Source organism: Chlorocebus sabaeus, chromosome 20 (assembly GCF_047675955.1).
Source record: "Chlorocebus sabaeus isolate Y175 chromosome 20, mChlSab1.0.hap1, whole genome shotgun sequence".
Taxonomy (NCBI): Eukaryota; Metazoa; Chordata; class Mammalia; order Primates; family Cercopithecidae; genus Chlorocebus; species Chlorocebus sabaeus.
In genome coordinates, this window is record NC_132923.1 from 110,078,567 (window position 1) to 110,103,331 (window position 24,765).

General features: G+C 54.4%; 2 protein-coding genes across 4 annotated transcripts; one reads left to right on the plus strand and one right to left on the minus strand.

The window, feature by feature from the left end:
• The first annotated feature begins 1,715 nt into the window (after nucleotides 1-1,715).
• On the plus strand, nucleotides 1,716-9,696 carry TENT5B (terminal nucleotidyltransferase 5B). Its single transcript, XM_007979853.3, has 2 exons — nucleotides 1,716-2,299; nucleotides 7,784-9,696. The coding sequence occupies exons 1-2, from the start codon at nucleotides 2,036-2,038 to the stop codon at nucleotides 8,795-8,797; spliced, it is 1,278 nt and encodes a 425-aa protein (XP_007978044.2). The 5' UTR covers nucleotides 1,716-2,035; the 3' UTR covers nucleotides 8,798-9,696.
• A 4,377-nt stretch (nucleotides 9,697-14,073) lies between these two features.
• On the minus strand, nucleotides 14,074-21,916 carry TRNP1 (TMF1 regulated nuclear protein 1). 3 transcript variants are annotated; one of them, XM_007979854.3, is made up of 2 exons: nucleotides 20,275-21,916; nucleotides 14,074-14,882 (listed from the first exon to the last, which is right to left on the minus strand). In XM_007979854.3, exon 1 carries the CDS (start codon nucleotides 21,215-21,217, stop codon nucleotides 20,417-20,419), a length of 801 nt encoding a protein of 266 aa, XP_007978045.3. In that variant the 5' UTR covers nucleotides 21,218-21,916; the 3' UTR covers nucleotides 14,074-14,882; nucleotides 20,275-20,416. The 3 variants fall into 3 exon arrangements, with proteins under 3 accessions (XP_007978045.3, XP_037840137.2, XP_007978046.3); XM_037984209.2 differs by having other exon boundaries at nucleotides 20,257-21,916; XM_007979855.3 differs by having other exon boundaries at nucleotides 20,280-21,915.
• Nucleotides 21,917-24,765: the final 2,849 nt, after the last annotated feature.

A 24,765-nucleotide genomic window follows, 5' to 3' on the forward strand; every position in this document is an offset into this window, starting at 1 on the left:
GTAACAACAGACCAAGCACAGTAGTTGACACCTGTAATCCCTGCACTTTGGGAGGCTAAGGCGAGCAGATCACTTGAGCCCAGAAGTTCAAGAGCAGCCTGGGCAACATGGCCAGACCCTTATCTCTACAAAGAAATAGAAAAATTAGCCAGGTGCTGTGGGGTGTGCCTGTAGTCCCAGCTACTCAGGAGGCTGGGATTGGGAGGATTGCTTGAGCTAGGGTGGCTGAGGCTGCGGTGAGCCATGATCATGCCAGTCAACTCCAGTCCAGGCAACAGAGTGAGACCCTGTCTCAAAAAATAAATAGATAGGCCAGGTGCGGTGGCTCACGCCTGTAATCCAGGACTTTGGGAGGCCAAGGTGGGCAGATCACGAGGTCAGGAGATCGAGACCATCCTGGCTAACATGGTGAAACCCTGTCTCTACTAAAAATACAAAAAATTAGCCAGGCGTGGTGGCGGGCGCCGGTAGTCCCAGCTACTCGGGCGGCTGAGGTAGGAGAATGCTGTGAACCTGGGAGGCGGAGCTTGCAGTGAGCCGAGATTATTGCCACTGCACTCCAGCCTGGGCGACAGCGAGACTCTGTCTCAAGAAAATAAATAAATAAAAATAAAAAATAAAAGTAACAACAATCATAAGTCTCATCCCCTAGGTCCTGTAAAGTGTGAGAGCAAAATATGTAAACATATATTTTTTAAAATTATATTTTGTCTAGACCTGCAGAAAAACATGTAAACACATTATTCATTCTCTAGACCCAGAAAGGTGCTGGGTTTGGGTAGGTACAGTGGAAAAAACATGCACCACAGATTCTATAGCCCTGGTTCAGGACCAGGGCCTGACTAGTTTGCTGTGTGACAGTGGAGTAATCACAAACCCTCTCTGAGCAGATCTCTCCTTCCCTAAATTGGCTATGCTGTACATCAACGCTCATCATGCTGTGGTTTGCAAGGCCAATCAACAGAGTGCCTTAGAAAGCCTTTACCTTAGGGCCGGGCGCGGTGGCTCACGCCTGTAATCCCAGCACTTTGGGAGGTCGAGGTGGGTGGAGCACAAGGTCAGGAGTTCGAGACCAGCCTGGCCAATATGGTGAAACCCCCGTGTCTACTAAAAATACAAAAAAGTCAGCCGGGCTTGGTGGCACATGCCTGTAATCCCAGCTAATCGGGAGGCTGAGGCAGGAGAATTGCTTGAACCCGGGAGGCGGAGGTTGCAGTAAGCCGAGATCGCGCCACTACACTCCAGCCTGGGTGACACAGCGAGACTCCGTCTCAAAAAAAAAAAAAAAAAAAAAAAAAAAGCCTTTACCTTGGTATGCACGGAGTTTATTATTATACCTTTCCTAGATTCTGGAAAAGTGCCAGAGTATGAGCAGTGCTGTGCAGAGTTGATCACGTGGCGCAATCTCTTTGGGCTTCTGAAAATAGTAGGTGACCAGGAGGACAAGACTAAGTGACTTCTCAATTTCTCTCAGCGCTAAAAAACAAAAAACAGAACCTGGAATTTCTCAGTGGTCTGACTCTGCTACAAACTCCGCAGGTCACTTCCCTCCCTCCCGACCCTGCGGGGGCGGGGTGGGCGCTGTCCCTTTAAGTCCAGGCCCGGGCCAATCACAGTGAACAGAAGTTCTTCAAGGACCAAAGGAGGGAATTCAGTCTGAGAGGGAGGGCGGGGAAGGGGCGTGCCCTCTAGCCAATCGGAATCTCCCTGGAGAACAGTGACTCACGTGCAAAGCTCCGCAGACCACTGTCCGGAGCGTCGAGAGGCGGGGCGGCTCTCGCTGTGTGGCAGCGGCCCGGGCCAATGGGCATGTCGCCCGCGGCCTATAAGAGTCCGCTGGGCCTCGGGCTGCAGGCGCTAGGGTCGGTAAGTCGTCGCCGTCCGAGGTGTGCCCTGGCTTTGTCTCGCCGTCGCTGCTGCCCCGTCCCTGCCTCCGTGCCCCCCCCCGCCTTGGCCCCTGCCCAGCGGCTCTCCCTGTCCTCCTCCCCTTAACCACCCCCACGGTTTTTGCCGTTGGGGCTCGGGAGCCGGGCGGATGATGCCGTCGGAGAGCGGAGCTGAGCGCCAGGACCGGGCGGCTGCTCAGGTGGGAACGGCTGCGGCCACGGCGGTGGCCACGGCAGCCCCGGCAGGCGGCGGCCCCGACCCAGAGGCCTTGTCGGCCTCCCCCGGACGGCACCTGAGCGGGCTGAGCTGGCCACAGGTGAAGCGACTGGACGCTCTTCTGAGCGAGCCGATTCCCATTCATGGGCGCGGCAACTTCCCCACGCTGAGTGTGCAGCCCCGGCAGATCGTGCAGGTGAGAGGACGCCGGGCGGGGTATGTGGGGGAATCCCTTCTGAGGCGCTCGTGGCTGGAAGGCATTTGTAGTCTGTTTGACTTTCTAGACAGCTAGGGAAACTGAGGAACGGAGACAGGGCTGTAACAATTGCACAGCATTTTGAATGGTAGATCAGACCTCCCCCTGCATCTACTAATCCTTCCCCACCTGGCTTTTCCATCTCGACTCCTAGAGAACCCTGATTCCCCACGGATCACTCACCCAGGGCCTGGCTGGGAGAGGGGAGGAGGATGTCGAGGGCATTGGGGGAAGAATTTGTCCCTGCTTGCAAGGACAAAAGACGCCAGGCAGCCCTGGGTGGGTAAGTGTGCATGCTTGAGTCCAAAATAGCTTTTCCTTCCCTATCTGGGCATCCCTGGACCTCACCCTCCTTTTCTCTCTCGAGGTTCTAGGAGCAGACTCTGCCCTTGTGCTCCTACAGCCCTCTGCTGGAGAAACCGCCCCTTCCCCCTCCACCCCGTGGAAAAGCCACGAAAACTAGTCAGGGACTCCCTCTCTCTCAGCTGGGGTTGTGGCCCAAGATTTATTAAGCCAAAGATCAGACCTGATACCCCACCCCCAAGGGCAACATTAAGTGACCAATTTAGGTGTTTCTTCTCCTTCCCAAGACTGGAAATGAAGGCCAACCCAGGCCTCAGGCCCCACATCCCCTCTCTCCTGAGGAAAGAGAGAAAAGAATTCTGACAGCCCCTCCCTCCTCCAACTCTTCCCTTTATCTGAACCTCAACGACCCCAAGACTGCTTTTTCATCTGTACAGCCTAGACGCTGTCATGTTCTGAAATACCAGAGTGTGGTAATTATTGTACCCATTTTATAGCTGGGTCAGTTTGCCACCCAAGATTGCTTCATGAGGTGAAAATCAAACCTGGAGAATCTTGGGTCTTCCCAGGAGCAGATTACAGTAGGTTCAATGTTTTCCCACCCCTTCCCCGGCTCTCAAGGTCAACTTCTAGGTGTTAGGGAGGGTCCTCTGATAAAACAAACCAAGAAGCCCAGCAAGGACTCCTGTGCATTCCTGCCAGCTGATGGCTTCCTTTGGATGAAGCGGGCCTTTCCCCTGTCTCCTACTACCTGGGCTTCCCACAGAGGGGGAGGGGTGCCTCCTGGGGGATTACCTCCCCCACCCTCCAAGGAACTAGGAACTGGAGGGGGTGGGGGCAGATTCTCCTGGGCTGACTCACAGGCGGCCCAGTGGAGTTCGCCGAAGCATTCCTCGGCTGCTTGCTGTCACCTGGGTGATTAGGAAACCAGTCGAGGCTTTTCTCCCCAGGACCGTCAAGTCATTCCTGGGGCCCCAGCTGCTGCACCTCCAGGACTGTGGCCCCAAGCATGGCAGGGAGGGGAAGGTGGAGCTCAGTACGGCAGCCCCAGTCTGCAAGAACAAGGGGTACCCTGGAAGGAGGGGAAGTCCTTGCCCTGTCAGTATGGCTCAGATTGCCTCTTTTGGTGTCTGCTCTGTGCCAAGCCCTGTTTAGGAAACCAAGGGCATAGATATGACTGGGACTCAGCCTCCATCCCTTCAGGTGCTCCTAGCCAGATGGGGGAGACTCCGGGTCAGTAGAAGCTAACTTTACAATGCAATGGTGGTGCCATATCCTTCTAAACCCGAGTCAGAGATAGCACAGAACAGGGAGCTGTCGGCAACGCTGAGGAAGGGCGGCAGAGACTTCAGAGCTGGGCTGGGAAGTTGGACTTCTGGATTCAGGCCCTGGACTGTTTGTTGTTGATTCTCTTTGCTGGGCTCAGTGTCCCCATCTGTTCAGCTGGGATGGATGGATTAGGCTGCTGCTCTCCAACACCCTCTCTGGTTCCAGACTCCGAAGGGGACAGGTGCCTTCACCTGACCTGTACAGCTGCCTCCACAGGAAAGAAAGTTTCTTGGAAGGAATCCACAGCTGGCAGCTTCTAAAGCTATTGGGATGTGTGCAGGGTTGGGGGCAGGGGAGAGGGGGAGGGTGGTGGTGGTTGTTGCCTTGGGGCTTTTCACTGCTACTGAGTTGTCCTATGGCTCAAAAATTGGAAGCTTTCTCCCTCTCCACCCCTACAAGGCTTTGCCTGTAGTGGCGATCCAAGTGTAGAGATGCTGTTCTTGCTTGTACCTGTGCTAAAGGGACCCACCCTACCGTAAGGAGGCTTCCCAGAGCTACAGGCAGGGAGGCCTTTTATTGGTTGTGTAACCTTAGACAAGTCCTTTGCCTTCTCTGGGCCCAGAGGATTGAACTAGACAATCTGATCTCTCCCGCTGCAGCCAGAGGGCCTGCATCAGGCGGCACAGCATGTGAGTTTTGTAAGCCTGCTGGCTGACAGCGTCTGTCAGTCTCCCTGCAGGTCTCAGCAGCAGCCTGGAGCAGAGTGGTTGTGGGGAGGGCCTTGGCATGGGAGAAAGGAGGGTGCAGCCACTGCCCCTCCATGGCTGGAAAGTCTGATTCAGGAGGCACCAAGCTGCCCTGCAGTACTTGGGTGTGGTGGTATCTGGTGACCGCCTGCCAAGCTGGCTGTAGTCACACCTGGGAAGGAGACAACAGCGACTGGCTGGCTGACACAGCTGGCCCCATGGCCCTGACGCAGGGGTTTTAACGAGTACTGCTACCTACTCACTAGGCCAGATGCCAAGCCCTGGGGTGGGCACCGGCCTGGGAGCAGGAGCTGGCACTGAGTAAGGCTCAGTCAGCCCTAATGGGATCTGAGGAAGGGGCTGGTCTTCTCTGCAGGTTTGGTTGGGTCCTTCGACCAAGGTCTTTGGCCCATGCAGGACAGCTGCCAGCTGCCAGGGTGTGGGTTAGAAGTCCCACAGACTGGACTGCAGCGACTGGCCTTGTCTGGCCAAGGCATCTCCCAACCCCCATCTTCCTGTTCCCCAACTACTCTGGCTCTGGGCTTCAGTACCTTGAGGGTTGCCTTTGCTTTGAAATTTAGAAAGGGAAGGTGGATTCGAACTAGTCCCTGTTCCTTCTGAACCCTGGGACTGTAATGTGGTAGAAACAGGATAGGCTTTGGAGTCAGCCATACCTGGGTTTGAAGGCATCTCCACGTGATCTTGTGCAGGTGACATCCCTCCTGTGAGCTTCAGTTTCCCAGGAGACCTGTCCCAGGCCGGGCACAGTGTCTCATGCCTGTAATCTCAGCACTTTGGGAGGCCGAAGCAGAAGAATAGCTTGAGTCCAGGAGTTCAAGACCAGCCTGGGCAATCTGGCAGAATCCCATCACTGCAAACAATAAAAAATTGCTGGGCGTGGTGGCACACACCTGTAGTCCCACCTACTTAGGAGGCTGAGGTGGGAGGATTGCTTGAGCCCGGGAGGCAGAGGTTGCAGTGAGCTGAGATCGTGCCACTGCATTCACTGCATTGCAGCCTGGACTACAAAATCAGGACTCTCTCAAAAAAAAAAAAAAAAAAAAAAAAGGGATGGAGGAAAGGAAGGTAGAGAAGTGTTTGGAAAGGCAGAAAAAAAAATCCATATTAAAAACAAACAAAAAAAAGACTTGGCCTGGCACGGTAGCTGATGCCTGTAATCCCAGTACTTTGGGAGGCTGAGGCAGGTAGATCACCTGAGGTCAGGAGTTCAAGACCAGCCTGGCCAACATGGTGAAACCCTGTCTCTACAAAAAATACAAAAATTATCTGAGCATGGTGATGGGCACCTGTAATCCCAGCTACACGGGAGGCTGAGGGAGAAGAATCACTTGAACCTGGGAGGCAGAGGTTGCAGTGAGCTGACCACTGCACTCCAGCGTGGATGATAGAGAGAGACTCTGTCCCAAAAAAAAAAAAAAGAACAAACAAAAGACCTGTCCCCATAGGTTCTGGCAACAAGGTCCATTGCTTGGCACTCATTAGGTGCCTAGCCTCCTTCCGCCACCCTCTGTGTTCCTGATGGCCAGCTGCTTATGCCCCATTCTCTGTGTTCCTTATGGCCAGTTGTTTACCTCCCCCATTGCCATGACAATATCTTCCCCTGGTAAAGGTGCTCCTCCCGGAAGTCTTCCTGGAGGGCGCCGCCCGCCTCGGATTGCCCCACCACAGCTTGCCTTCTCAGCAGTTAGGTGCATTCTTTGTAGTAATTCCCTGGGAGGCAAGGAGAACAGCCTGGTCTGGAGCTGGGTGCTGACTTGGCAGCAAGGCAGGGTTGCAGAATCACTCAGGACGGGAATGCTGCCTGGTCACTTTCAGGGCAACTTTGGGTTACTGAGAAAACTGAATGTCCCCAACCCCCAGCTTCACTCTTCTCCCTACCTGGTACCTCAGGGGAGGGACCACTTATAGGTTTATCTGTCCTGTGCCATCAGGCCTGGAGGCTGTCTGAGGGCTGAGAGTTTTCACTGAGCCTTAGCTGTTTGACCACTGTAAGCCTCAGTTTCCTCATCTGAGAGCAAAAAAAGTATACAATATTTGCCTCACTGGGTCCTTGTAAGGATGAATTAGGATGAGTGCATTGTAGTCAAAAGGACATACATGAACTTGAGAATCCAACTAACCTGGGTTCTGGTCTCAGCCTGACCGCTCTATGACCTTGACTTGTTTCTTAACCTTTCTGTGCCTGAGGTCCTCCATCTATCAATCAAAATAATACTCAAATGTAGGATTATTGGGAGGGTTAATGTGGTCATGAATGTGAAATGCTAACCATATTCCCAACATGTTTGAGCAGTTAGCACAGTGCCTGGCACAGAACTGTTTTACTAGCAGTTTGAGAGGTAGAATAGCATGGTCAAGACTTGGACCGCCAAGCGCAGTGGCTCACGCCTATAATCCCAGCACTTTGGGAGGCGGAGGCGGGTGGATCACAAGGTCAGGAGTTCAAGACCAGCCTGGCCAAGATGGTGAAACCCTATCTCTACTAAAAATACAAAAATTAGCCAGGCACAGTGGCAGGTGCCTGTAATCCCAACTACTTGGGAGGCTGAGGCAGAAGAATCACTTGAAAGGGGGATGGAGGTTGCAGTGAGCCGAGATCATGCCACTGCACTCCAGCCTTGGCGGCAAAGTGAGACTCATCTCAAAAAAAAAAAAAAAAAAAGACTTTGGACTCTGAGTTTTATTCCCAGCTCTGCATTCACCAGCTGTTTGCCTTTGAGCTAGTTACTTGACCCCTCTGTACTTCCATTTTTGCTCTGTAAAGTGGGAATGATAGTATCCACCTCACAGGGTTATTGTGAGGATTAAGTGACCTGCTGTTTAGTAAATTCTATGCAGATGTGTGCTATTATCATTGCCATTCTTCCTGGCCATTCCTCCAGATGGTCCATTCTCAGATCAGGCTTAAGAGAGTTAAATGACTTCCCACTTTCCAAAAAAATAAAAAGTTAGATGATTTTCCAAAAGCATAACAGCTGGTTAGGGGCCAACAGTGGTTGACGTTACTGGGATAACTACATGGAAGTCCTTGGTGGACCCCTGGGACCCGCTCCTGACACCTCTCCTTCCTGCTCTCCCCTCGAAGGTGGTCCGCAGCAGCCTGGAGGAGCAGGGCCTACAGGTGCACAGTGTGCGGCTGCATGGTTCCGCTGCCAGCCACGTGCTGCACCCTGAGAGTGGCCTGGGCTACAAGGATCTGGACCTGGTGTTCCGGGTGGACCTGTGCAGTGAGGCATCCTTCCAACTGACCAAGGCAGTGGTGCTGGCCTGCCTGCTAGACTTCCTGCCGGCCGGTGTGAACCGGGCCAAGATCACGCCACTGACACTCAAGGAGGCATACGTGCAGAAGCTGGTGAAAGTGTGCACAGACTCGGACCGCTGGAGTCTCATCTCACTGTCCAACAAGAGCGGCAAGAACGTGGAGCTCAAGTTTGTGGACTCAGTGAGACGCCAGTTTGAATTCAGCATAGACTCCTTCCAGATCATCCTGGACTCCCTGTTGCTCTTTAGCCAGTGCTCGTCCACTCCCATGTCTGAGGCCTTCCACCCAACAGTCACAGGTGAAAGCCTGTATGGGGACTTTGCCGAGGCCCTGGAGCACCTGCGGCACCGTGTCATCGCCACGCGCAGTCCCGAGGAGATCCGAGGTGGTGGCCTCCTCAAGTACTGCCACCTCCTGGTGCGGGGCTTCCGGCCCCGGCCCAGCACCGATGTGCGCGCCCTGCAGCGCTACATGTGCTCCCGCTTCTTCATCGACTTTCCAGACCTGGTGGAGCAGCGGCGCACCCTAGAGCGCTACCTGGAGGCCCACTTTGGTGGGGGTGACGCAGCCCGCCGTTACGCCTGCCTGGTGACACTGCACCGGGTGGTCAACGAGAGCACCGTGTGCCTCATGAACCACGAGCGCCGCCAGACGCTGGACCTCATTGCCGCACTGGCGCTGCAGGCACTGGCTGAGCAGGGCCCGGCTGCCACTGCCGCCCTGGCCTGGCGCCCTCCAGGCACCGACGGGGTTGTGCCAGCCACTGTCAATTACTATGTGACCCCTGTGCAGCCTCTCCTGGCTCGTGCCTATCCCACCTGGCTGCCTTGTAACTGACTCAGACCCTGGCCAGAAGGGAAGGGACTGGGCCTCACGGGGTGGGGTGGGGCCTCCAAGAGCGTGTGGAGGACATGACCAGAGACGCAGCCCGTGCCAGGTGGCCCAGCACTGCAGGGTTGGGCCTTCAATTGAACAGACCGGACTTCCCCGAGCACGAGGCCCCTTTGGCTCTCAGCAGGAGGACCCTTTGGTTATTGCATCACACTTTTGGACCCACATAATGGTGGGGTGCAGGAGCCATTTGTCTTGGAAGTCAATTGCCTTCAGGGGCGAAACAAATTTGGGGTGGTAGCCTTAATGCACAGCACCTCAGATTGATTCCCATGGCCTAAGAGGGTCTTTTTGACTAGGGCCAGCCTGTGGTGATCCCAGCAGCTTTGGAGGGCCTGCAGCCCACACACTGACTGATATATGGTATGTTACGGGGACTTGTCACTTTGGTCAGGCTGGGCCACTACAGGGCCTGATGGTCCAACTTGGGTAATCACTGGGAGGAGGGAAACTGAGGTCTGAGGCAGATACATGGGTTTGGGGAGGGCTGGGTTTAGCCCAGTTCTCTGAAATACATACCCCAAGCTGTGAAGCCTTCCTCTTGAGGGTTTGAGGTGGGCAGTATACAGGAGCCAAGCAGCCCAGGGTAGGTCACAGCCCAGGCCCCTTCCAGGGTGCCACTCCTTTCCCCCTTGTTGCAAGGAGCCTTCCTGCCTGGGAGCTTGTTCTTTGGAGGGTGCTAAGCCTGAATTTGCCACAGTCAAGTCAATGTTCCCACCCCACTGGCTTGGTTACAGGGCTCTCACATGGGGGAGGGGAGCCATACTCCCACCCCCTTGGCATTCCCCTGGATTTGTTGCTATTTTGCACTCTTAACACCTGCCTTATAATAAAAACTGTCTACACTGAACCTTAGTGCCATGCTTTTTCTGGGGAAATAAGGACCTTCTGTAGCTGTGGGGGCTGCAGCTGCCTCCCCTAGTTGGAGTCTGGCTTGTACTGTGGAAGGGAGCGTTTGTAGGGGGTGGGGTTTGAAGCCTGGGCTATGGCTGGAGGACTGCCCCTCCTCCCAACCCCAGCCCCAGCCTGACCAGCTGCATATTGAGAGCTGCTATCTACATGTGTGACCTGCACCTGCATGTTGCCTTAGCAGGTCTAGGACTCTTGTTAAGGAGTAAATATTTTTATGTTTTCTACCTGGAATCCAAATAGCTCTGGGCCTAGACTCAGACGCTGGCGCTCAGGGGTACTTGAACCTAGCTCTGTCTACCCCATCTCTTCCAAGGGAGCAGCTAGAGAACAGGCTAGGTGAATCTGGACTGGAGGCCCCTGCAGTAAAGGTGGCTGAGACTGGGGAACTGCTAGGGTCCCCCCTAAGCCTGAGTCCAGGTAGGGCCTCCACTTGGGAGAGGCTCCCTCAGTCCTCCAGCTCCTTCCCTTGCCCCGAGCACTGATGGGTGTGCTCTGGCTCGCTCTAATCAGATCCCCTGGATGGGGAGGGTCTCCCCTTCCCAAACCCAGATGGTGCCATGCCAGGCTGTCTAGGAGTGTCAACCACAAGCTCCTAGCATGCTGCGCCCTCAGGGCATCAGCCAGTCAATCATGGGCCTGGACGCTGCCCGCTGTTTGCCCAGCCTCTTTGATCCAGGGATTGCAAAGCCCTTAACATATTCAGCCACATTAGGGGCCTCTGAAGTGGTGACTTTGATGGTTCCAGCCAGGGTGGAAAAAGCAATGCTGCAGAGGAGGCCCCAGGTCACCAGGGTGAGTCCAGCCACCTCACCTGCTCTGAGTCCCTTCTGCTGTTGAGCTCAAAATGGCTGGAAAGTGAGCAGAAAGGCTTTCTTTGCTTGGTGACTAAAACCAGCTCCCATCCCCATCCCAGCTGTGACCACCCAACTATGGTCATGGGAAGGACTAAGTTTTTCCCACCTCCTGAGTTGGCCATTTCAGCCTTGGCATGAGAGGCTTACAGTATAAACACAACATACTTACCTTTTTGGGCTGGGGGGTGGAGTTTACCTGGATGTGCTTGTGTTAAGGGCTGAAAAAGCCAGAAACCTGTGTGGTACATGTGTGTATACACTGCATTCAGCCACCATGTGGCAGACACCGTTCTGGGTGCTGGGAATACATCAGCAAACGAAAGAAAAAAATCCCTGTCCTTGTGAAGATTACACTCTAACGGAGTAGACAGAAAATAAACTGAACTGTATGGTCTTAGATGATCAGTGATATGTAAAAATATAGCAGGATAAGGGACTGGAAATGCTTGGGTTTGCAAATTGAAAGTCAGGGGCCAGGCACAGTGGCTCATGCCTGTAATCCCAGCAGTTTGGGAGGTTGAGGTGGGCAGATCACCCGAGGTCAGGAGTTTGAGATCAGCCTGGCCAACATGGTGAAACCCCATATATTTCACTACTGAAAATACAAAAATTAGCTGGGTATGGTGGCGTGTGCCTGTAATTCCAGCCGCTCAGGAGGCTGAGGCAGGAGAATTGCTTGAACCTGGGAGGCGGAGGTTGCAGTGAGCTGAGATCATACCACTGCACTCCAGCCTGGACAACAGAGCGAGACACCATCTCAAAAAAAAAAAGTCAGGGTGCAACTCATTGAAAGGTGACATTTGATTGAACAAAGACATAAAGGTGGTTGGAGGTGAGCATGAAGATGTTTAGAGAAAGAGCATTCCGGGCAGAGAGCTTGCCTGTGAATGTGCACGTGCTCTGGCACATGCACCTGAGGGTGTCTGGCTGGCCTCATCCAGCTGCTGGTACTGCACACACGCACGGGTGTGAGGCAGTGGGGACATGTGAGACAGGTGTCCACAGTAGCAGCCACCATTCCTGGTGGGCTTCACTCCAGCAGGCACTATGCTGACGTCTTCCCAATCATGATCTCCCATATCATCCTTGCAACAACTCCACAAGGGGAAAGAAAGCATTCTTTCCATTTGGCAGACACAGAAACTGAGGCCAGAGAGGTCAAAGAGGTTTGTCTGGATCCAAAGCCTTTGCTGTTAACTTCTGTTCCATCCTGCTCCTGCACTGTGATTTCACAGGATTGTGACAGTTGTCTCCTATACATATGTGACAGCAGGGCATAATTTGACATCACTGTGACATTTGTCATTTTATATGTGACTATGGCACAGTGTAGCAGTATGGCAAGATGTACGTTTCTTTTTTTTTTTTGAGACGGAGTCTTGCTCTGTCACCCAGGAGGCTGGAGTGCAGTGGCACAATCTCGGCTCACAGCAACTTCCGCCTCCTGGGTTCAAGCCATTCTCCTGCCTCAGCCTCCTGAGTAGCTGGGATTACAGGTGCCCGCCACCACACCCAGCTAATTTTTGTATTTCTACTAGAGATGGGATTTCACCATGTTGGTCAGGCTGGTCTCGAACTCCCGACCTCGTGATCTGCCCACCTCAGCCCCCCAAAGTGCTGGAATTACAGGCGTGAGCCATCGCACATGGCCAAGATGTACGTTTTCTTGGTACACGTGACACTAATTATGGCTTGAGATGACTATCCAGGGCTCATGATGGCAGCAGCATGCCTGTGGTTATGTTTGGGAGTGGTGCAGTGTTTCTGGGTGTGAGAAAAACACCAACTCAGTGGCTGACATGGTTCCTCCTGTGGACAATTCCTGCGGCTACTTAAGACACCAGGACAGGCAGGAATCAGGAACTGGGACTCAGAGCCAGCAAGGCAAAGGCTGAGGGGGAAAGCCCTGTCCTCTACCTTCCAACCTCACTGTGCTCTCCAAGCAACAGTCCACCCACCCACTCAGACCCGAGGGTGATGGGAGGTCCGGATGGGGAAGGAGCGGATGGGGAAGGAGCATTGCTCTGGACTTTGACGAACAAGGCACAGCCTCAGACAGTTACATGATATGCTGCCCTTCTGCTTTCACTTGCCAAACTTCTGCTCTGTGCCCTGGGGGCTGGCATCTGTGGACTGCATCAATGGCTCCCTTGTTCCCCAGCTTCCTGTTGGGTTGCCAATGAGACATCCAGCGTCTTAAGGAGACTTAAGGGAGGAGAAGATGTTTATTCTCTTTGTTTCCTCTCTACCAGGCTGCCATGGTTGGCCACATCCCTCAACCAAAGGTCACTGTTCCTGTCAGGAGCCCCACTCCACACAGTGACCTCTCCTCACCCTCAGACTGAAGAGTTGTAAAGGCTTCTCACTGTTGCTGGCCCCAGAGAGCTGCACCATCCCTTCTTACTTTCTTTTTTTTTTCGGCGGGTGGAACAGCACTTGCCCAGGCTGGCGTGCAGTGACACAATCTTGGCTCACTGCAACCTCCGCCTCCCAGGTTCAAGCGATTCTCATGCCTCAGCCTCCCAAGGAGCTTGGACTACAGGTGCACACAATGACGCCTGGCTAATTTTTGTATTTTTAATAGGACGGGGTTTGCCACATTGGCCACGCTGGTCTCAAACTCCTCACCTCAGGTGATCTGCCCGCCTCAGCCTCACAAAGTGCTGGAATCACAAGTGTGAGCCACCAAACCCAGCCCCTTGTTAGTTTCTTAAGCCCAACCCACGCCTTTGGAAATAGTCTCGTTTTATTTCTTGAGATAGGGTCTTGCTCTGTTGCCCAAGCTGGAGCACAGTGGTACGATCACAGCTCAGTGCAGCCTTGACCTCTTGGGCTCAAGCAATCCTCCCACCTCAGCCTCCTAAGTAGCTGGTACCACAGGCATGCGCCACCCCACCTGGCTAATTTTTTCATTTTTATAGAGAAGGGATCTCCCAGGATGATCTCGAACTCCTGAGCTCAAACAACCCTCCTGCCTCAGCCTCCCAAAGTGCTGGGATTACAGGTGTGAGCCACCATGCCAGGCCAGAATAGCCTATTTTTAAAACGCTTCCCAGTTTGAATGTGCTATCTCCTACTTACCCATTGACTGACAAACAGGTCCATATGGTCGCCAGCACAGTCACACAACCCCCACAGGCCATCGTGCTGCCATGTTGTCACCAATTCACACAACCCCCCTCGGTGTCACACAGTCTCACATGTGCATTCTCATCCCTGAGCTCCCTCATCACATCCTTTAATGAGGAAGACTTCCTGAGGAGGGGGGTAAGAGCAGGTGGCTGTGAGTCAGGTCAAGGGAGAATTGGTCTGCAAATCAAAGTCAGTCAACAGGGCCAGACTGCCAAACGAAATTAAATAGAAGCTGCTCCAGGAACTGTCAACTTAAAGAGCCATAATAGACACAGAGGAAAGGCAGCAAGGACACTTGCAAAGTAAACCTCAGAACCCCATGCATTTGCCTTACATTATGGAAATTTATTCTTCCTGAATGTATAAGGCAGGAGACTAATTCAATATACATTCACTTTGCAGAATTCTACAAGTTCTGGGCTGTGTGTAAATGTGACCCCTTCCCTCCATTATCAGGATGTTTAAATGTGCTTCCTTTTTTTCCATTTAAAACTTTGCTTAGATGTTTTACATTGCCACCACCTCTTCCTGAGAAAAAGGTGTGTCCCCCATCCCAACCCCTAGAAGCTAGCAGACTTTCTGAGGGGCCACAGGCATACTCCCATGTGGAGAGAACAAGGGCAGTGGATGAAGGAAACAGGGATTTTTCAAACTAATGTTTTCCCTCAAACAGGCCTCCCGGTGCCATTAGACTTGAAGCAATGACATCTACTAAAATGAGGACCCCGGCTGGGGGTTAAGAGTGTTGTTTAAGAATGATGACGGTATCTTTAAAAGAAATTCTTGGCCGGGGATGGGGTAGGGGGAAAGGGAAAAATAAGTAAATTCTTTTGAGTTTCCCATTGGCAATGCTTGCTACGCTTGATCTGATTGCATCTCAGGGACCTGTAGCAACATCTCCAGTTGTACAGTGTAAGCCAAAGTCAAACGTGGGGTATATGAAGAAATTCAGAGCCTCGGCCAGTTCCCCAGAACCAGCCCCTTGCCACTGTGAAGTGAAAGGCTCCTGTGAGGAGGGCGCTGGGATTGTGTAAGGTCAATTCTCAAAGTCTTCCTGAAAGAAGTGCCCGGGGAGAAAGCCGAATCCAGGAGTCCAGATCCATAGAGTGGAGGCTCTGAGGAGTTGCAAGGAGCTGGAAAGAATAATTCCAAGAGCTTTAATGGCCTCTTTCCCACAGCCACCCAGCCCCACCCAAACCCTTCAACTTGAAATCTGCCTGAAGTTGTGGGGTGGGGGGGAGGCAGGCACTGTGGAGAGAAGATGCAGGAGGCAATAGTATGGAATGGGGCTCCTGGGGAAGCAGAGGCTCCCTTGGGCCTTTGTCCTTGGCTGGGATCCCCTAGCCTGAGCAGTTAGAATGGAATGTTCCTGGGATGAAAAGCCTGCCCCTCCTCCACTTCTCCCCTTATGGAGTTCCCCAGGGCCCATTCCAGGGATTCCTGATATGGTGATGCTCTAGAGAAGCAGAGGCCCACGCTGCCTGGGGATCTGTCCTGGCGGCCTCTCCAGGGCTGGGCAAATTGGTTCCATCATTTATGGATCTCTACTATGTGCCAGGTACTTAGTATGACTTCTCATTTAATACTCAAGTTTTCTTTTTTTTTTTTGAGACCAAGTTTTGCTCCTGTTGCCCACCTCCACCTCACAGGTTCAAGTGATTCTCCTGTCTCAGCCTCCCGAGTAGCTGGGATTATAGATGCATGCCACCACTCCTGGCTAATTTTTGTATTTTTAGTAGAGATGAGGTTTCATCATATTGGTCAGGCTGGTCTCGATCTCCTGACCTCAGGTGATCTGCCCGCCTCGGCCTCCCAAAGTGCTGGGATTACAGGCATGAGCCACCGCACCCAGGTAACACTCAAGTTTTCTACTCCCTAGGTCCCCTCAAAAATACAAAAACATTTGTAGGTCTGGATCTGAAAAAAAAAAAGAAAAAAGAAAAAATACAAAAACAAAAAATCAGAAGAAACTGGCTCAGAAAAGGGAAGGCATTGCTCAGGGTCCCTCAGCTGAGGAGTTCCAGGCCAGGACTAAATCTCAGGTCTGTCTTGTTCCACCGGCAGCCCTTTTTGCCCCCACCATGAAGCTTGTCATCCTCCTCCTCTGCCATCCCAGGCTCTTTGCTTGCCTTGACACCAAATATTCCAGCCCAGATCTGCAGCGAGAGGAGGCAGCCCTCCAAAGCAAGCCCTTGGGAGGCTTGAGCCCTGAGCATCCTTGGCCCACCCTCAGAAGCCAGGTGTGTTGACTCAGCCTGACTCACCCCCGAAGGCCCAACCAGGTTGGGGCGTGCCTAGACTCTGGGAGAGGCACCTTCTGCCACCCCTCCAGCATCTCATGTCCCTTCCAAGACCCAAGAACCAGGGGTCACTATACACAGCCTTGAATGTGGGAGCCCAGATATCCCCCTAAATGGACCCCTCTTTAGCCTGATAAATGAATCACCATATAGCCTAATGTTTAAGGGATCCCCCACTTACAGCTCCTATGTCTTTGGGCAAGTCACCCACCCTCCCTCTTTCTTCACCTGTGGAAATGGGAATAATAACCCTTACTTTGCAGAGTGGTTGGGAAGACCGGAACAGATTAATGGGTGTAAAGTGCTCAGGGGCCTGGCATAGAGGAGGTGGTTATTCTTCCAGAACCAAGGGTTCCCTTCCCCCATCGCCCCTGGCCAGGGTGCAGTCAAGGACCAATGGGGGAAGAAGTAGGTTGGGGATCTCCAAGCTTTCCCAAATACCTCCTCCTGCACAGCAGGCCTCTCCTTCAGCTCTGAGAAGCCTGAGCACCCGAGTTGTTCTCAAAGAACCCGCTGACAGGCTTAGGGAAGGGGAGCGGCTACAGGCTTGGAGCACCTCGGCCATGTTCTGTGGCTCCAGCCTAATCTCTAAGAGGCAACCCTGGCCGCCACTGGCAGCGGGACCCTGGGTTCTGATCAATTAGTGTAACAAATCTGTGAATACAAAATGACTCTGGTCTTTTATCCTGATAGTGACCCCCGACAAGGGCTACCTGTCTTTCCTGGAAGTCTTTCTTAATGGGTCTTCTCCCTGGGGTTCCAGGTTCAGCCCAGCCAAAGGAACTTCCTCTGCTCCCCTTTCAAAGAGGGTTCCCGCCCCTAGGCACAGCTCTGGCCTCCAGTCCCACTCCATCCAGGAAGCTATCCCCAGAACTACACTCCCGCTCTAGGGCTGCGCCGACCGCGACTACCCTGCTCGTTCTCCCAGACCCCTACAGCCCAATGTCTAGGAAGCCCCGGGACTACCAGGGAAAGGGATGACTGGGGGCGGGAACAATAAAGGACTGAACCTGCTCCAGGCCACGCCTCCTTCCTCTGGAGAAAGCAGCCCCACACTGCCCTCTGGTGGCACTGCCCACATGGTTATCCAGTTGAGGGGCAGGTACCTAGATTAGAACCTTGAACTGGTCTCCCAGCCCCAAGCACCAGCCTGAAGAAAGGCTCCTGTTCCCCTCATTTCCCTTTGCTGAGATATACATTCACTGGTGGCCGTCAGTGTCCTCCATGCACAGGTCCCCCAAGATCCCTGTACTCAGTCCTGTCCCCAGAGCTGAGGGCCACCAAGAAAGTGTTCTGAAAGTCAGCCTTCTGTCCAGGGCTAGAGCTGGCCTCCAACAAACTGCTCAGCCCCTAAGGGGTCCCCTGGGATAGTGACAGCCAGGAAAGCCTGCCTGGAAAAGGGCTAGGAGACATAAGCCCTTAAAAGTAGAGACCCTCTGATTTGGCTCTGCTTTCTGAGCCCCTATCAATATTTGCTGATTAAGAAGAAAATGGAGGCAGATGGGTGAGCTTTTTTTTTTTTGAGACAGAGTCTTGCTCTGTTGCCCAGGCTGGAGTGTGGTGGTGCAATCTCGGCTCACTGCAACCTCCACCTCCTGGTTTCAAGCAATTCTCCTGTCTCAGCCTCCCAAGTAGCTGGGATTACAGGCGCCCGCCACCACGCCTGGCTAATTTTTGTTATTTTTAGTAGAGATGGGGTTTCACTATGTTGGCCAGCCTGGTCTTGAACTCCTGACCTCAAGTGATTGGCCCTCCTTGGCCTCCCAAAGTGCTGGGCTTACAGGCATGAGCCACTGCACCTGGCCTGAATAAAGCCAGATGGGTAAGCTTCTAGAGGGGCCCCTGGAGGGTCAGGCAGGTGTGGGAAGGTGCCTTTTGTTAGTTGGCTATGGGGTAATGGACATAGAACTAGGAGCTGGGGTTCAAGTCTGCATGTGTGTGCCCCGGCCAGGAAGCTTGATGAGGAGCAGTGGGACATCTGGAAGTGGAGGGAGGGGGCAGAGCTGCCTGTGACAGCAGGACCAGTCTCCATTTACTACTCCCCACCTCACACACACACACTAGCCAGTGTCATCTCTAATTCTCTACTCACCCACCCCACCCCCAAATCAGGACAAGCTGATTACAAATAAATCCTGGAGAAAGTCAAAACTGTGATGGCACGGAGCACTTTACACCATTAGCTAAAAGCTTCTCTGGACCAAGTGCCCCCTCCCATGCAACCCAGAAAACAAACAGTCCTGGTTGCAGCCCAGCACCTGAGCTGAGCTCCTTCCAGGAAGTCCTGTCCTCTCTAAGCCTCTAGACCCCAAATGACCCAAGTGGTTTTGGAAGGTGTCCCTGTCTGGAAAGACCAGAGGATGGCACTGCCCCCTTCACTACTTCCCTGGGGTTCCCTAGCTTTGTCACAGGCTCTGAGACCCCCTCCTGAACCTCCCTTCCCCAGCTAAGAAAGCATTCAGGAAAGCCTGGCTGTTAGCTGAGAAACCAGCCAAAAAGTTTGGTATCCAGGGAGAAGGGCTGATGAGGGAGGAGCCGGAAAGGGCCCCAAGCCTCAGCCTGTCAGAGCAGTGCACCTGACCCTCCCAGATTCCTGTGGGAGGAAGGATCCTCCCCACTTCACCTCATTCCCAAGCCCTGACTCAAGGAGGGACTGAGGAAAGAGGCCCAGAGAGGGGGCAGAGTTGTTCTAAGTCACAGAGCAGACAGGATCCAGAGAACAACTCTCCCTAGCCCCTGTCCAGGGTACTGTGGGAGGTGCACACACAGGCCAGGGACCTTGGTTCTTCCCTCACTGGCATGTGACCTTGAGAAATCCCCTCTTCACTCTGCAAAAGTAGGACTTTAAATTAGTTCATGGCTCTATCAGCAAAAGCAGTGCCTGTTTCCAGCTGTGAGTTAAAATAATACATTATCGGCCAGGTGCGGTGGCTCACGCCTGTAATCCCAACACTTTGGGAGGACAAGGCGGGCAGATCACCGGAGGTCAGGAGTTTGAGACCAGCCTGACCAACATGGAGAAACCCGGTCTCTACTAAAAATACAAAATGAGCTGGGCGTGGTAATGCATGCCTGTAATCCCAGCTACTCAGGAGGCTGAGGCAGGAGAATCGCTTGAATCCGGGAGGCGGAGGTTACAGTGAGCCAAGATCGCACCATTGCACTCCAGCCTGGGCAACAAGGGTGAAACTGTCTCAAACAAACAAACAACAAAAAATAAATGATCTTTCCATGATTTAGGGGGGAAGAAGAAGGACCTCTGCCCTGTGTTGACATCACCATAGCCCCTCTGGGAAGGTGAAGAGATCCACTTCGCAGACTGACAAGTGAGAGTGAAATTAACTCAGCTGGTGAGCAGCAATACAGTAGCCAGGTCATTCACAGTGGGGACAGAGGAATGGGAGGCCGAAGGGCATTTGGACAGGAAGAGAAGCAGATCTCACCTCAGATCTGGCTCTTTAAGGCCCCCCCTTTCTGGAAGATGATGCCATACCTGCCCCCTTGGGGCCTGTTAAAGGGTATCACCTGGTTCCACCCGGGCCAAGTCATCTTAGTGACAGTTTGGGAGTTAAGCCTCTAGGTTCTGCTATGTAAGGGTCCCTGGGTGAGGAGGTGCTAGACATCCTGTCCTGGTTATCTGAGTCAGGCCGTAATTTTAGCGAACCTGCATGACGGCATAAGAAAAGCTGTCTCCTAGAAGAAGGGCCTAAGTATGAAGAGAACAAATCCTAAACCTCTCTGGGATTCCAACTTCCCACAGGTGAAACAGGCCTAGAGGGGAATTCAGCGGTACAGCCCTGTGCCAGCCCCCATCCCATCCTGGGGCCTCATTATTCTGTCCTCCCGAAGGCATGGAGCTGGGCGACGCCAGTAAGCAGCATCCTCAAGGACAAGACTGCTCACAGCTCCGAGGGGCCCGGGAAAGGCCACGCAAGTGGGGGTGAGGATTGGGGGTGCTGCATCCGTGCCGCAGGTTCCAAATGGTAAAAGTTTGCCGCCAACCCGTTCGTGGGATCGAGCCCCGTCAAGAGTCCAACTCTTATAATGGAGACTTGGTGGTACCACCTCTCATTCCCCAGATGGTCAGGGAGAGGCGGGAACAGAACGTGGCAGCTTTACTAAGGACCCAGCAGACGCCAGAAGCTCCAGGGAAGGGAGTTCCGCGGCCCTGGATCAGCCCCCCACACGCCCTGACCCTCGAACGCACCAGCCGCTAAGACCGCACCTCACCCTCCTCTACTGGGCCCCTGGCCCCCCACTGTCTCTTCCTGCGGATCCGTAGTCCATGCAGCCGGCGTCCGCGATCAGTCGGTCGGTCGGCACCTCGGCGAAGCTTGTCGGGGCGGCCAGGGGTCCAGGCGTGGAGGTCAGCGCTGGGGGGAGGCGGGGCCGCGGGGCGGGCTGCGGCGGAAGGGCGAGTCGGGCTCGGGGCCGTGGCCGCGCCGCAGTCGCCCGGCGCCCCAGGGCACGCAGCCGCCCAGGCCCAGCGCGGAGGCCAGCAGCGCTGGGGGGCGGCCGCGACGGCCCCGGCGCGGGCCCTTCTTGAGGCGCGACCCGTGAGCCGCCAGGTAGAGCTCGGCCTGCGCCACACCGCCGCTCAGGCGGCTCAGGCTCTCCGCGCGGTGCGCCAGGCGCAGCTCAGCCGCCAAGAAAACGCGGTGCAGCTGCAGCACGCGGCTCTCCAGCTCCGACACCAGGCGCCGGCGGCCCTCCACCTCCAGCAGCCGCCGCCGTGCTTCGGCCAGCTCCAGCGCGCGGCCCCCTGTCCCCGCCGCCGCGCCAGAGCCCCCTCCGGGGCCGGCGAGCCCCGCGACCCCGCTAGCGCCCTGGCGCCAGCGCTGCAGCTCCTGGCCTTCGGCCGCGCCTGCCGAAGTCCCCGCTGCGTCCGGCAGCGGCGGGGACTGACCCGGGGTCGGGGTAGGGGTCAAGGTCGGAGTTGGGGGCGGGGGCTGAGAGAACGGCATGGGCTCCCGGGGCGGCGGCGGCGACCCCGGCTCTGCCGTCCCTTCCTGGGCCCCCGGGCCGCAGGCGCTGATGCGGCAGCCCGGCATCCCCCGCCCCCCGGCGGTCTGCGGCTGTAGGTGCGCAGGGAGGATGAGCACCGGGAACCTGAAGAGGAAGGCACTGCCACAGCCCTCACCCCAGCGCCGCGCCCTCCGCCTGCGCATCTTATAGACTATGAGGCGAAGCGACGGGCGGCACAGCCAATCAGAGACGGGCACGCCCTGAATCCGCCCCCACCGCTGCGCATTCAGGGCATTGCCGAAACCCTTCAGGTCCTGCCCTTCGTCGGATTCTGCCTGCTAGGGCTTCCAGTCCTCTTTCGCCTCTCCCCAAATTTTGGGTGCAAAGGGAGCCTCATTTTCCCTGGTTTGGCCCCTCAGAGTCATAAGCTCTGGTAGCTGGTGTTTAGAAAATCATGGAATCCGGTCTCCATCCGGGGGAGGGTCTTACCTAAGGCCTCTGTGCTAAGAGAGCCTGGGCTAGAACGCAGGAGGCTTGACTCCTTGGGCAGTGCTCCTCCCACACCTCATGCTGCCCTTGGCCGAATCAGTTCTGCCCGGTCTCTCTTGGGCCACAGGGCTCTCCAGGACCCCCTTCTCCCACCTCACTGGGGCAGCGGAAGGGTTAACGCTGAGGGGCGACTGCCGTCCGGGTGGGACGGGGATCTGGCTGGGCTGATTCCACGATAGGTAGGGCCCTTTATTCGCAGAACAAATACCTCAGCGCTGCCGCTGAGCCTGCAAACCTTGGTGGCATCACAGAGGAGTCCCAGACCCCACGGTGTGCAGAGTTCCTTCCCTGCCCTGGCTCGTGTTTACACCTCCCAGCGGGTGTTCCTACACCTTTTAAAGAGGGGGGAACTGCCCGAGCGCGGTGGCTCACGCCTGTAATCCCAGCACTTTGGGAGGTCGAGGCGGGCGGATCACCTGAGGTCAGGAGTTCAAGACCAGCCTGACCAACATGGCGAAACCCCATCTCTACTAAAAATACAAAAAAATTAGCCGGTCGTGGTGGTGGGCGCCTGTAATCCTAACTACTCGGTAGGCTGAGGCAGGAGAATCGCTTGAACCCGGGAGGCGGAGGTTGCAGTGAGCCAAGATCGTGCCATTGCTCTCCAGCCTGGGCGACAGAGCAAGACTCCGTCTCAAAAAAAAAAAAAAAAAAAAAAAAAAAAAAGCCGGGGGCGGGGAACTGACTGGCCAGGTGCGGTGGCTCACGCCTGTAATCCCAGCACTTTGGGAGGCCGAGGTGGGTGGATCACCTATGGTCAGGAGTTCTAGATCAGCCTGGCCAACACGGTGAAACCCCTGTCTCTACTGAAAATACAAAAAAATTAGCTAGGTGTGGTGGCGTACCCCTGTAGTTCCAGCTACTCAGCAGGCTGAGGGAGGAGAATCGCTTGAATTCGGGAGGCAGAGGTTGCAGTGAGCAGAGATTGTGCCACTGCACTCCAGCATGAGCAACAGAGTAAGACTCAATCTCAAAAAATAAATAAAGAAGGGGAAACTGAGACCCTGAAGGGCAGTAGTGCTTTGCCCAACGTCATATTGCCGACTTGTGGCTGAATCCAGATTCTTGAATCTGTACAGAAATGCACCAGCTCAGCCATTCATACCCTCTGGGGGCTCAGATACCTGGGTCTACTCCTCTTGGTGGAGGGACGTTCCTAATGTGGGACTTTATCTGACGCTTCTCATCTGGCCCTGACAAATGATAGAATAGAGCCCTGCTCACTTTTCCCCCAGCAGAAATAAAGCTGTCATACCAAACACTGGCCCAGACATCATGGGCCTGCCTCAGTTTCCATCTACTTGAAGGTGCCATCAGAGATGGGAGGTCTCTGTGGTGGGTGGGGGCAAGGGCCGGGGGTATAGAAACCAGCCCTGAACCTGATTGGGTAGGACTGCAGCAGACCCTGGGCTCAGGAGGACCTGCGGAAAATGTGGCCAGTGTGACTGCTGCAGCCTGAAGAGGAGGCAGATGGCATGCTTGCATGATGTGCAGGATGATGACAGAGCCTCATCCTCCCCCCACGAATACATGTTCTCTAAGTGCTTTCAGGTGTCTTAGACTGAGTGAGACTGAGTGATGGGGACTCGTGGGCGAGACAGTTGGGCTCCAAAGAGGCAGCTCAGAAGCGGCTGGGAGAGGAAGGCGGGTGGGTGAGAGGCGCTAGGCTCAGCGAAAAGAAAGGGTGGAGGGATTGGGGAGGGAGGAGGTCAGAGGCCGGGTGCCCAGTGACCAGGGGTGGTGGAGATTCAGTGAGGGGAAGGGGAGGGTTTGGGAGGGTGACTCAGTCAGAGGGGAAGAAGAGCTGTTCAGTGACTGCTGGGGCTCAGTGCAGGGAAGGGGCTGAGTGTGTGCAAAGGTGCTGGCGGAGGCTTGCCATGGGAGAAGGGAGTTCAGTGAGGGGTATGGGAACTCAGAGTTGGAGGGACTCAGTGAAGATGAGGGAGGCTCAGGAGCTACCAGGTTGCCCCCAGCAAGGAGGCTTGCCCTGCTGAATGATGACGTCCCTTTGAACAGTCTCTTTTGTGTCATGCAACCATAGGTCTTTCTCAGGGCAGAAGCCCCTCATTGCCATGGTGGTGGGGAGATAGACAGGTGTTTTGCCTTCATGAGGCAGATCACTGTTCCCAACTCCTAAAGGACTGATTCAGGGGAAGAAGACTAGGACTTATCCCCACCCCCCACCACTGACCAGATCCAGAGAACCAGTCAGACCTGGTTCAAAACCCACACACACTGCCCATCTGGGTGACCTTGGGCAAGTAATTTGTCGGAGTGGGAGAAGATGCACAATATATATTGGAGGAATGAATGTTCTCTGTCTCGTGATATCATCCCTAAGAAAGGGAGATTGATAGCTTTCTCTTCCTGATGAGAAACCAAAGCCCAGAGAAGTGAAGAGGCTTGCCCGAGGTCACACAGCAGGTAAATGGCCAAGCAAGGATTCAAACACAGATATGACCCACTCCATGGTCACTCCTTACCTCCCTGTTCTCCGACAATGCTCCCTGCTGCTATCCTCTGGGTATTTCCCATGAGTCATATATATGTATTTGTTTATTGTTAATTATTAATAGTCTCTCCCCTTGACTGGTTTTGCTTATCACTAGAATCCCCTGAAGTCAAGTAGAGTGCCTGGCCCCATAAGGCACTCAATAAACATTTGTCTGAATTGAAAAATGTAGGCCGGGCCAGGCGCGGTGGCTCAACCCTGTAACCTGTAATCCCAGCACTTTGGGAGGCAGAGGCGGGTGGATCACGAGGTCAGGGTATCGAGACCATCCTGGCTAACACGGTGAAACCCCGTCTCTACTAAAAAAAATACAGGCCGGGCGCGGTGGCTCAAGCCTGTAATCCCAGCACTTTGGGAGGCCGAGACGGGCGGATCACGAGGTCAGGACATCGAGACCATCCTGGCTAACACGGTGAAACCCTGTCTCTACTAAAAAATACAAAAAAAAAAAACCTAGCCAGGCGAGGTGGCAGGCGCCTATAGTGCCAGCTACTCGGGAGGCTGAGGCAGGAGAATGGCGTAAACCTCGGAGGCGGAGCTTGCAGTGCACTGAGATCCCGCCACTGCACTCCAGCCCGGGCGACAGAGCGAGACTCCATCTCAAAAAAAAAAAAAAAAAAAAAAAAAGGCCGGGCGCGGTGGCTCAAGCCTGTAATTCCAGCACTTTGGGAGGCCGAGACGGGCGGATCA